The 13,879-nt window shown below is 42.0% G+C and overlaps 1 protein-coding gene across 1 annotated transcript; it reads right to left on the bottom strand.

Moving 5' to 3' along the window:
• Positions 1–6,442: 6,442 nt before the first annotated feature.
• On the bottom strand, positions 6,443–7,265 carry LOC117236651. Its single transcript, XM_033499778.1, has 3 exons — positions 7,091–7,265; positions 6,945–7,016; positions 6,443–6,866 (listed from the first exon to the last, which is right to left on the bottom strand). The coding sequence occupies exons 2-3, from the start codon at positions 6,990–6,992 to the stop codon at positions 6,453–6,455; spliced, it is 462 nt and encodes a 153-aa protein (XP_033355669.1). The 5' UTR covers positions 6,993–7,016; positions 7,091–7,265; the 3' UTR covers positions 6,443–6,452.
• Between the last annotated feature and the right edge of the window lie 6,614 nt (positions 7,266–13,879).

Below are 13,879 nucleotides of genomic sequence, written 5' to 3'. Positions count from 1 at the left end.
ACGGCTATCCTGACTATCACACGTCCTCGGGTGTACCTTCGTCAACAAAACAAAAGGAAACAAGATTAGTATCATTGTGATTAGCATTCAAAGTGCCAGTTGCATTCTGCGTGCTTTCAGTCGGGTCGTAATGACATGACGGACCATTCTCGATTTCACACCCAAATGGGTCTCATCCTTCGAATCGCACATACTCTCAAAATTGGTTACATAACCAGCTTCGTAACACGATCGCTGTCAACACTAGACCGCCTCCAGCCTCGTGACATGGTCACTGTCGGTGCTAGATCAGCTCCAGCTTCGTGACATCGTCGCTGTCGGTACTAGACCAGCTCCAACCTCGTGACATTGTCGCTGTCGGTACTAAACCAGCTCCAACCTCGTGACATTGTCTCTGTCGGTACTAAACCGGCTCCCAGCTTCGTGACATCGTCACTTCCAGTGCCTGACCGCACTGAACTCCATCCTATGGCCACACCTGGGCTCATATAATTCTACGATCCTCTGGGATTGGGGTACTCACATCGCCATGGTCACTGTTCTCGTCATCACAACAGACATCCAACTCCGCAGGAATGCAACTATCCGGCATTTTCCTTAACCTGTCATGACTGCACTTGTATGACCTTTTCCCATCCAGTGTTTTCAAGGTATATCGGTCTCCTTCCAGGACCTCCGATATTACAAACGGACCCCTGAATTTTGGATCTAATTTTGTCTGGTTCCTTTCTTCATTTTGGCGTAGTACCAAATACCGGGATTAAACCTAACTACTTTAGCTTTGGTTTTATCGAATCTCTCTTTGTCATACCTAGCACTAGTTTCCATCTCTTTTATTGCCTGTTGTCTTACACTGGAGATATCTATTTCCTTTTCCTCGATGTTATCAGGTAGTAATAATAAGTCATACGGTCTTGCTGCTCTACCAATCAATAACTCTAAAGGACTCGATTTGGTTACGCGGTTGATGGTGCAATTCAAAGCCAATTGAATCTCCCCGATCGCGTCTTACCATGAACGCCCGGTCGTTTCTACCGTTGTGAACATATTTTTTAACGTGCTCATAACACGTTCTACTTGCCCATTGGCCCTACTTGCACCGGTCGCGATCAAATGAACTTTGATTTGTTTGCTTGCACAGAATTCTTGAAATTCCCGGCCCGTGAAACATCTACCCTGATCTGCTATTATCCGACAGGGACTACCGAACAAAAACACGGCGGACTTAAGTGCCTTGATAACGCTAAGCGAATCCAATTTGCGTGTGTGATGTAAGTGCACGAATTTCGTAAAGGCATCGATCAAGACGACGACATACTCTTTCGAGTCATTCTTGCCACTCAGCTTGCCCGTTATGTCCATGTGCACCACGTCCATGTCCATGCCACGGTATGCCGGTCTTAGATATAGGATGCAGTTCAGCCTGTATTTTACCTGAACTAGCCTTCGAAACTCTACAAGCATGGCAGTTCTCGACAAATTTGCGAACATACTTCGCCATTCCCTTGAACCAATAATACTCATAGAGCTTCTCGAGCGTTTTATCCCATCCTAAGTGCATAATTGACTGATGCACATGGTTGATGACGGACCATCTAAAACCCCTCGGAACAATGGGTAAGCAAAGGGTTCTGCCCTTTCGTTGTATTTTACGGTAAAGTGTACCGGATCGCAGTTCGTAGGTATTCGCGATATCTTCCGCGAGCTCTTCGTTCTGTAATTTATTAACGATTTCGGAGATTTGCGGATCGCGATGTTGTTCCGCTAATAGCCAATCTTCGGAGATCTCGGCCAGATTAATCTCTTTCTCTGCGACCTTGTCTATCGTACGGCGATTCAAGTCTACGGGGTTTCGCGAAAAGAAATCTACGTGGGCCATTCGTTTACCCTCTCGATACATGATGTCAAAATCGAATGTTTGCAAATAAGCCCACCACCTATAAACCCGGTCGTTTAAGTTTACTTTGTTGCTGGAGGCTTTCAAGGAATTACAGTCGGTAACTACTAAGAATTTCCGTCCATGTAAGTAGTGTCGGAAATGCTTGACGGCGCTTACTACTGCTAGTGTCTCCAGTTCGTACGAATGATACCTAGATTCCGCGGGACTGGTCCTTTTACTATAATATTCCATGACTCTGTTTTCCTTTTCGACTTTGTGCATTAAAATAGCTCCATACCCCTCCGAACTAGCGTCGGTATGTAGCTCTATGGGACGATTGGGATCAAATATCATTAACACCGGCGCGTCGGTCAGAACGGAAATTATCTGTTGTCTTATCTTTTCGTGCCTGTCCGTCCAAGTTATGTGCTTGTTACTAGAAGTGAGTGCGTACAAGGGTTTCATCACTTGTGAAAATTTAGGAATAAATTTTCGGAAGTAAGAGGCCAAACCTATGAACTGCCTAAGCTGTGTGACGGTCGACGGTGCAGGTAAAGAATTCAAAGCTTGTATTTTTCCCGGGTTTGGACGAACTTCTCCGTTACGAATTACATATCCCAAATAAAGTACCGACGTTTTCAGAAAAGAACATTTAGCGAAATTGAAAGAAAATCCGGCGTTTACGAGAGTGTTTAGTACAGTGTGCAACCTTTCTAGAGCTTGATCTATTGAGTCGGCGATTATTAGAACGTCGTCCAAATAAACAACGACATACGAATAAGCGAGGTCGCCTAAGGCCTTGAAAATGGCTCTCTGGAAAACGGCTGGTGCATTTTTCAACCCAAACGGCATCGTCACGTATTCGTATTGACCGTCGGGGGTAACGAACGCAGTATATTCCGTCGAGTTAGGATGAATGGGAATCTGGTGAAATCCGCTAGCCATGTCCAGGCTAATGAAGTATCTCGCACTCTGCAATCTCGCGATTTGGTCAGCAACAAGGGGTAAGGGATACCGATCCGCGACCGTATTTTTATTCAGCGCTCGAAAGTCTACACACAATCTGTCTGAGCCGTCCTTCTTCTTCACGAGTATCATAGGGCTCGCGAACGGCGAATTACTAGGTTTTACAATTTGTGCTTTAATTAATTCATCTATTCTCTCGCGTACTATTCTTCGCTCTTCCTCGCTAAGCCTGTAAGGGCTTCTCTGCACGGTGACGTTGGGATCAATTAGCCGTATTTCCAACTGGCCCGTACTGACGCGAGTACGCGGGAAACCCGTAATGAATGATTCTTTAAATTTTTCGAGAACAGAGATTAATCGATCTTTATCGTTACCGATCACATCAGTGTCAACCTCGTTAATGTTGACCGCATCTTCCGCGACTTTACCACAAGCGTTAACGACCTTTGTTTTACAAATAACGAGGCTATTTTGCGTGATATTTACGTCGAATCCCTGGCTCAAAATCTCGCGACCAATCATGATGTCGTATTTTAGGTAATCGTCAGCAAGGACATGAAAAACTATCTCCAATGTAAGACCGTTAATACAAACAGTGGACAAAATCTGAAGTGTACTCTTAATACAAGTATTCCCGATCCCTCGCATCACTACCACATCGGTTATTCTTTTATCCGAAAATTTCGAAGCTAGGGACTCTTTGATTAACGAACACTCGGCCCCAGAATCAAAGTAAAATGGATACGACTCACCCAGATGGTTTAATCTACCAGCCGGAGCTTCCACTACACAGGAGTCGATCCGGCGTTCGTCAATGGAATCGTAGTTTCTTTTCCGCGATGATGGGCAATTAGGCGCGATATGTCCCTCCTCGTGGCATTTGAAGCAGGTCACCTTCGACGATGCGGCTGGTCGTTTTTCCTTCGGGTTTCGTATATCCTGCTCCTTCCCCGTTTGTATTTGCAGGCGACACTCCGTTCTCCTATGCCCGAGAGCACCACAGCGGTAGCACTTAATCCGAGGAACTGATAGCCTGCTTCGTTTAGCTTCAGGTTCCGTTAGTGAATTTCTTGGCGAAAATGTCGGCTGATCGTTGTAAGGGAGAATCCTCATTTCATCATGAAATTGGTCCTCCGTCCTGATATTATTCGCGAGCGTTAGTCGCCGAAAGCGTCGATCTTGTGAACTCAGTATATAAAGGGCGAGGGCATTGATCACTTCGGGCATCGTTAGATCCTGCAACTTCATCTGCAGCATGGAGCGGAGGCGACTACCGTACGCTCCCGGGGATTCAGTCTCCGACGGTCGTTCTCTGGATATCCTTATTAACGCCGAAGCGGCTGTCTCTCTGCCACCAAAACGCGAAAGAAATTGTTCCTTAAACGTTGGCCAGGTAAGCTTTCCACCGCGCACCATTTGTGAAAGCCAATGCGCAGCAGGACCCCTTAGGGCGCAATTTAGAGCGGAAAGTAACGCACTATCTTGCATCGGGTGGTCTTTCAAAATCAAATCAGCATGAGAGCACCACGCGGATGGATCGGCGCCCGCACCTTCGGGGTCGAAACGTGGTAACGTTGCATCCTTAGATTCCGTACTCGGTCTTTGCTCCTCCGGTTTGTGCGCTAGCGTCTGAATCAACTCGCGCATAAGGACCATTTGCTCTTGTAGCACTTTAAACGGTTCTAATCCCACTTCTGATGTCGGATCACGATTTGAATTTTGGGCGCGCGACGACTCTTCATGTGGACTAGCCATCGTTTCACAAAGCCGAGATTTTATTTACACGTATATACAGGTCTATCACTAAGCTTAACAAATAATAAGTACAACTAATAATAAGTCCAACAGACACTAAGCCTAATGAATAATACGATCTACGAATAATTAAATTAAATAATACTATTAGCAATGTTTGAGTTCAAACGAATCCACGGTCACCGGGATAACTCCTTACTAAGCGAAACTAACTTAGATGCAAATGCGATCGTCGAAAATGCTCGATGTATCACTCTCCAAGGCAATCGCAAGAATGCCAGCCTCGTGGAGATCTTTCTCCCTGTACGATTGCATTTTGTTTTCTATACCCGTTTGGAAGCATCGAGAAGGTTCCAAACGCCGTTGCTAGGCACACTCGTTGGAAGCATCGAGAAAGTTCCAAACGCCGTTGCTAGGCAGTTTCTGCCTGGAGTTTTGATTACTAATACAATGTATGTCCCATTGCATCGGCACCTCCGTGGCAACATCACACGTGGCTCGGCCCGCTCTCGAGGCCGCATGCCGCCACAACCACATTTCTCGGAAAACACATACAACCACTCCAGACCTCCGTTAGATAAAACATCCATTCCGTGACCGTGGCTACGTTCAGCGACCTATTGTCACCTCGAACCCAATCTCGCTTATTACAAATCTTAAGCAATTACAACTATAATAAAATCTAGGCTAAGGTACTAGAGGATGTTCCCAAGATTTCCAAGGAAAGGCTTCGGCTTTCCTTTCATCTCCGACATATATGTATATGTTTATATTATCATGTTTTATATTATCAAATACTCTATAAAATAAACTACTCAAAACAATAAATAACGCAATCGAAGAATTACAAAACATTAGCCATATTGAAATGACACACAACATAAACATATATATATATACGTATATTCACACGAATAATACTATTGTCACTTTAAAACAATATTAATAAATAAATGTTCTAATTGCGGTAGAATAAGGAAAAACGAGCGACAGACGAAAAATTACTTCGATATCAAACAAAACTAAAGACCCGTCACTATAACTTTACTGATGACATTTATGAGCAGCCATGTTAGATTTACACGCATCATGGCGACAGGAATATTAGGGATTAATGGATGTCAGGCGCGAGAAACAAATCATCAATACACATTGTTAACACTTTTCTTTAATAAATTTTATGGGCAATTACAAATGTAAAAATATATATATATATTTAAATAAAAGGGGGGAAATATAAAATTAAAAAAAAACTAACAAATGTAAAATAGATAACCTAACACTATCAGACTTAAAATGTATATATGTAATATCGTGATATAATGTGTTTACAAAGAGTGGACAATAGAGATGTTAATCAGACAGAAAAAGACGATTGTTGTTCAACCTGAACTATTCACGCCAAACGCACAGAAAACAGCGCAATCCACACTCTCTCGGCAACGCCACTCGCAACCTTTGTCTCCGCTCAGCTCGCACTCTGCTTCTCGACTCGCACTCTGCTTTTCGACTCGCACTCTGCTGTTCGACTCGCCCTCTGCTGTTCGACTACCTCTCGGGCCGTTGTAGCGCTCTATTGTCTATTGCTGGGCCCACCGCACACGTGTTTTACAGACGCTCATAGCCAGGGTCACGAAGGTCTCTTCGGCTATTTACCTATTTACCTGAAGGACCCGGTAATGCATTGATGGAGCCGACAGCGCCTCGGCTCTCGCGACATTGTCTGTAGTTAGCTCGACGTTTCTTGGGCCCTTCTTCCCGATACTACATATATATATATATATATTGAACACAAACAAAATATGTCAAAATTAATAAACATCAAAACAGCGAACCAACGAAATTGAAGCAGCTACATTAAATCAAAATCGAAGCAAGGAGCTCCGGGATAAAGTTCGCTGAACTCACACATACACCAATAGCGCACAACAGGGGAAATTCCCTTTCTCCCAGAAGCATGGTGACGAAGATGCGCCTCCAAAACCTCTTCGGGAATTTCATTCGCAAAACGAACTTTCACGCAAGGATCGGTATCAACGATTTCAACCAGAGGGGGTTCCCTCTCCAATACGACGGTCTCTGCATCGAAGAAGTTCTCGTCGAAAGTAGCCAAATCGTCAAAGCCCAATTTCGACACGGCCTCGGCACCAATGTTAAATAGTTCCTCCAACCACTCTGATACTCGTGGTTTATCACAGGGCCGCATGCGTATGATGGGTCCTCCCGAGTCGCCCATGGGTTCTTCGGAATCCCTCTTTCGCTTGGGCTGAGAACAACACGGTATATTTTAAATAAAACGAAACAGGACGAACCAAACGAACTAAAAATAAGACTAAATACGTACCAGGGAAGTCTGGAAAGGAACCTCTGATAGAAACGACTCAGCAAACATGGTTCGAACGTCGATCACCGAAACCTAAGGAAATAGCAAAAAAGGGAAAAACAATCAAAATCACAAAACAATCTTAATATGCAAACACCCAAACTTACGCAAAACAACTCGAAGGAGGAGGTCCTTGTTATGGGAGAGCAGCGGAATTGTGCGTGTTGCCCGAGCAAACATTGAAATGATAATGATGCTGCAGCCACCAGCCCTTCCACGCGCCGAAGAAACACCGGTAATTCCCACGGTACAGCATGTGGAAGTCTCTCGCGGAAAGGACTAGATCAGCGTGGAATGCTTCAAATCTCCTAGACGCTAGCTCAGCAGAAACACAGGACCGATAAAAACTAAGTCGAAATACGGAATTTACATTTTGTCACGTACGATTCCAAGAAACCCAAACTGCAACATCCCGATTCCCACGGAAGCGTACCCCCAGCGGACCACCACCCCGTGGGTGATGGCATTATAAATAAGCGAAGCAACACAGAGCAGCGTTCATTCTTTACGGCTCATTAATTTGATGTTCATTCTTTGCGATCATTGTTATTACGGATCATTCGTATTACGTTCTTTATTGCGCTCATCATTGCGTTTAGAAATTTTGTATAGTATTTTGCGTTTCGGGGTCTTTAGTTTCTCGGTCAAAAAAAGAGAACCGCGACTAAGTAAAAGAAAATTTTATCTTTGAAGTCCTCATTTCATCGTTTAGACACAAACGCGCATTGTAATTGCGGTATTAATCCAGTTAGTAAATTGTTCAGTCTGTATCGAAATAGATAAATAAAGTAAAAGTTGATAGAAAACTATATTCGAGTTCAAGTAATAAACCCAACAAAAACTTCGACGACCACCGGAGCAGCTGAGGTAATGGCACCAGACAGTAGCTACTCCTCAAGGTAAGAAAATTAATTTTGAAAATTTCCTTCTTCTCTGATAATCTCGTTGCCCTCGAGAATTGAATTAGAACTTCCTATCATTGATCTCGTTTTATTTTCGTGAACGGTTTTGAAGATAAGATCATTGTTTAAATTTTAAACAAAGGTGTTGTCCGCTGTGTCGGCTTGTGCGAACGGAGTTTTCAGCTACTAAAACTCCACTGATCTTCGCATTCCTCCTCCCATTGTTGGTAAAATATTACCCGTCTTTGGGCAAGGCTTGCGAAATCACACAAGTCCCGCACAGAGAGGATCGTTAGAATCATCCTCGATTATTAAACTCAAAAGGCAAGAAAATCGTGGTAACAGAATCCATCGTAGTAAACGAATTGAGTTTCGGTACTAAAGGCAAACTACTACAGCGAAATTAAAAGAGAAGAAGAAGTCAAACGTAAAAATAAATTTATATAAAACACCGAAAAATCTCACATTCCTATCCAATCCAGCAACGCCAAAATACATATATCCAGCTAATAAAATATATATATGGGTAATAATCTAAGCAATTCTACGTCCAAATAAAAACTCGTTCAACGAGGAAAAATATTTATTGTACCCAGCTTTAATCCTCTCCCGTGCTAGTATTCCTGCGCATAGCAGGTTAGCCGAAAAGTCGAATTCGTTTACCAGTTGCATTAAGCGTCAGTTAACGCTACCCATTAAACGTAAAAGAAAATAATAAAAATAAAATATTTTGAAATAGTCCTTAGACTATTTCTGGTGGCAGCAACTACCGTATTAATTAGAAATCTAAATCAGTATTAAATACACAATAATATCATTTCAATTTATTTCCCTTCCGATTAAATTCAAACTCAACAAAAAAAAAAAAAAAAAAATTTCAGTAAAATTTAAATTTAAGATTTGATCGATTTAAACAAACAAATTGATATGTAACATTAGAGTATAAATTTTTGGTGGCAGCGGTGGGATCCGCTTCACGGAGGATTGAAGTTGGTTTAAACGGTTCGATTCGCTCCACAAAGGATTAAAGTTGTTACGATTATCGATAAAATATATACCTAAGAAATAATGTCGACTAAATTAGAATCGTTGGACAAAGACATGATCTTGATGTTATCGGAAAAACTTAAAGCATGGGATGCGAATTTTCGCGACATGAGCACAACAATGAATAAATTACAAGACGATGTGCGTTCACTGAAAATAAAAAAGGAAATCAAGACACCCGTATCATCGCCGATAATTTCCCAAGCGACAATACCGATAGAAGTTAATTCCCAACCAATTAAGTTAAAAGATGCCATAGAGACAGTACCAGTGTTCGACGGACATCGACCCTCAGTATTTCGATTTTTAAGAGCATGCGAGCGCGCACGAAACATGGTTCCAAAGCATCAAGAATCTCAGTTAGTAAAATTATTAACGAATAAACTTCGCGGACACGCATTTCTCGCCATAGAAGACACAGAAGTAATAAGTTTAAACGATTTCGGGAATAAATTAAAAGATATGTTCGGTCCGGGAAAAACGGTTAACGAATATAAAGGAGAATTAGCTACAATATTTCAACGATCGGGAAAAGATATTTTAGACTACGTAGATCGTGTCACGAGCGGCATACTTCAAATCCGACGGACTGACGATAGAGATAAAGATGTGGCGGCACTCGGCGACAATGTATATCGCTGAAGTGCCTAATGAACCATCAACATCCCAACGGTCCTTCCACCGAAGGTTCTAGAAGAAAGAGCACGTGGCAACGATCGCGGACGCCTAGCAAATGCATGGACGGTGGGGATGTTGAGGGATGACAAAAGAAAGTAATCGGATCCGATCGAAAGTAAAATCATAAGAGTCAGTCTTAGAAAGTCACGCCTAGAGTTCGGAAGTAGATTGTAAAGTGTATTGATGTTAGAAAAAAAATAAAGTTTTCTTTTTTTATTTTTTACCTCAAATTCCTTTTTTTATTTTGTTATTTTACGTGACATTTTGGCGATCCTGCCAGGATAGTGAAAAGTGTTTGTTCGGAAACCAAAAGACATTCATCATCTACGGAAGATCGAATTATTTGGGACTACGGTCATCCGCAACAACAAAGTAACTATCACGAACCAAGTGAAGTAACAATAAAAGGTAAACTGAATTCCTTTGTACGTTACCGTGAAAGAAAATTTAGCTTCAGTAGCCAAAACTCGTCTTCGTCTGAAAATTATAAATCAGCGCAATAATGTCTAAGGCAAACGAATCTCAAACTTCAACCTCAACTGACCCAATGTTGCGAGCAATATGGGACAGTATTCAAAAACAGAACGAGAACATTGCCCTTTTACGAGAGGAAATGTTACGTTTGTCTATGCAAAATGACGAAGAGAACAGACACAGGGCAGCAGAAATCGAGAATCTCGGGAAAACCGTCGCAGCGCTACGGACTGGGTTCGGATCCCCTGCTACCGATGAATTTGCTTCCATTATCACCGAAGACAATGAAAGTGCATCGACAGCAATCAATCGCACCGTGAATATGGCAAAAGCACGCAAACTGTCAGGGTTAGCAGCTCCAGACACCCCACCTGTCCACCTCGACATCGAACAACCCGAGGTGGAAGAAAGAGGCTATTTGCCGCCCGCTCCTCCCACTCTACGAGCTAAGGATGCAATACGCTACATCCCAACGCTCAACGGAGATGATGATGTAGGAGTTGAAGACTTCATCAAAGAAGTGAGAAGTATGAAGGATCGCTGTATGGAGCAAGATCTATTGCTACGAGCAATAAAAGTGGAAAAAATCGTGGGGAAAGCAGCCCAAAGTATTCGCAACATTCCTATTGAGTGTTACAGTGATCTGTACGACGCACTGAGAAATAACTTAGCAGCACAAGTGACTTCGGATGAGTACCAAGAACAATTACGAGAGTTGAGATAGGGACGCGAGGAATCAGTGCAAAGTTTTAATATTCGGTTTAGAAGAATACTCAACCGTTTGCTGTACGCAGTAACCAATGAGTACCCACAACCACTAACACGTAAAATTATGACTGAAGAAATCACGAAGAAGACTGTTCGTGTGTACCTAAAGAGACTCAGACGCGACATAGGGCGAATACTATTAAGCAGTGAACCCTTGAATCTTCCGGAAGCTGAAAAAAAGGCAGCCGATGTAGAACGCTACTTGCGAGAAAAATGACAACCTAATTGGTCATGTAATCGCTTATCTTCGGTTAGTAATCGCCCCGACAACCAGCATATGCAGGTAAGACGATCTAATGTTACCATCAAGATCGCCTAACACGCCAGTAGCTCAGAAACCTGCTACATTTAACCAAGTAGAAAATAGATCACCTGCTGAATGCGCGCAGATGAAGTGCTTCAAGTGCGGAAAGCTGGGACACATTGCCAACAAGTGTCAAAATTTTCTACCACCGAGCCAACGCGATCAACCACCCGCAAGGATTCAGGCAGTCCAGGAATGGGACGAAATACAAGAAACAACATCGAACCAGGAGATGGACGAACCGTACGAGACATACGAGTCAACATCGCCACGGGAAGACTACTCGTAATACCTTTGTCAACCCGAACCGAAGAGCGAGTATTTCTGGTCGACACAGGAGCAGGGATAAACCTGGTGAAACGCAACAAAACTGTCAACGCGATACAAATAGGGCCTAAACAAAAATTTTCTATGGGACGAGACAAATACGAAACTAACGAATACGTAACGAAACGAATTTTTGGACAAAATCACATTTTTCACATAGTACCGAACAATTTCCCTATTATCGAAGACGGAATCATTGGGCTACCATGTTTAGAGAAGTATAACTATTCAATATCCAATGACAAAATTCAAAATTCTCATGACTTTTCCAACGTATCAAAACTAAAAAGCCTAGTGAGAACAGATCACATTGAAAAACCAATCCGTGAATCCATCGAAAAGATTATCCTTCATTATATTGACATCTTTAATTTAGAAACCGATCTTTTACCCTGTACTAATTTAACTCAGCACACAATTTCGTTAACCAAAGACAAAATTATTAACACACGATCGTATAGGCCACCGGAATGTCACCGTGACGAGATTTCGCGACAAATAGGAGGCATGTTGAAGAAAAATATTATAGAAGAATCCGAATCCCCTTATAACTCTCCGGTATGGGTAGTTCCGAAAAAATTAGACGCCTCAGGAAAACAGAAATGGAGGATAGTTATCGATTTTAGGAAACTAAATGAACTCACAGAACAAGACGCTTACCCTTTACCTGATATAGACGACATTTTAACACAACTAGGAAACGCAAAATTCTTTTCGGCGCTTGATTTATCCTCAGGATTCCATCAAATTCCAATGAACGAGAAATCTAAAAAATATACCGCTTTTTCGACACCGCAAGGGCATTTTCATTTCAATCGAATGCCATTCGGACTTAAAAACGCACCCGCTACCTTTCAAAGATTAATGGATAGAGCCTTAGCTGGACTTGTAGGAAAATACTGCTTTGTTTATTTGGATGACATAGTGATATTCGGAAAAACGATTCAAGAACATAACGAAAACCTCGCGATAGTATTTCAGAGACTCAGAGAATTAGGACTTAAATTGCAACCGGACAAATGTGAATTCGTAAAACCAGAATTAGAATACTTAGGCCATGTAGTTTCATCCGAAGGAGTCAAACCAAACCCCAAGAAATTAGACGCTGTAAAAAACTTTCGATTACCCCGCAATGCCACGGACGTGAAATCATTCTTAGGTTTAGCAGGTTATTATCGCAAATTTATTCGAAACTTTTCCAAAATCGCGAAAAGCCTTACAGACTTAACAAAAAAGGACACACCATTCCATTGGACTGACAAACACCAGATTAGCTTTGATACTTTAAAAGACAAACTCTGTAATTTCCCAATATTAGCTTATCCAGACTTTAACAAAACCTTTACCTTAACTACCGACGCAAGTAACGAAGGACTAGGAGCAATACTGTCGCAAGACGGTCATCCTTGTTGTTACATTTCAAGAACACTGAATCCACCCGAACGAAACTATACCACGACAGAAAAGGAACTCTTAGCCATCGTATGGGCCGTGAAAAGATTAAGACAATATTTGTTAGGACGACGCTTCATTATTCGAACCGACCACCAAGCTCTTAAGTGGCTACACAATTGCAAAGACCCTTCTAGCAGACTGATTCGTTGGAGACTTAGACTCGAAGAATATGACTATGAAATCGAATATACAAAGGGTAAAGATAACACAGCTGCAGACGCTTTATCTAGAGTTCACGCAGTAACTCGCGACGAAGTAGTTAACCTCGACCTAGTAATTGATCACACTAATTCATTCAACGCATGGAAAGACAACAACGAGAATCCGAAACTCTTAGAAATTAAACCAAATGACCAAACATTTTACCAATTAACTCGAAACGACTTAGGAGAATACGACGAGACACTTTGGATCAGAAGACTTTACAAAATTCTTAAAGATACAACAAAAATCGGCATAGGAAATAACGACTTCACTGAATTAGAGAAAACACAGATTAAACTCATGCTAATATATTTTAACGACACGTACAAGAAAATTACTTATGCACCTAATCCCATCTTAAAACTAGACGAAAACGAAATAATACAAGCAATAAAGGAAAACCATAACGACACCGTAGGACATTTAGGGATACAGAAAACGTATCAACGGATCAAGGATAAATTCAAAATTTCCGGACTTTTAGAAAGAGTAGAAAACTTTGTGAAAACATGCGACACATGTCAAAAGGAGAAACTAACACGTATCAGACCCAAAGAATCCCCACAAATCTCAGACACGCCACTTAACCCTAACGACAAAATCGCTATGGACATCATAGGACCGATGACGAAAACCAAACGCGGAAACCAATACATACTTTCAATACACGATGAACTTACGAAATATCTGATACTAGTTCCCCTTAAAACGCAACGAACTGAATCCATAATTAACGC

The sequence above is a fragment of the Bombus vosnesenskii genome, unplaced genomic scaffold (genome assembly GCF_011952255.1).
Source record: "Bombus vosnesenskii isolate JDL3184/JDL3185 unplaced genomic scaffold, Bvos_JDL3184-5_v1.1 scf7180000013351, whole genome shotgun sequence".
Classification (NCBI taxonomy): Eukaryota; Metazoa; Arthropoda; class Insecta; order Hymenoptera; family Apidae; genus Bombus; species Bombus vosnesenskii.
This window is presented reverse-complemented; position numbering and strand designations above follow the sequence as displayed.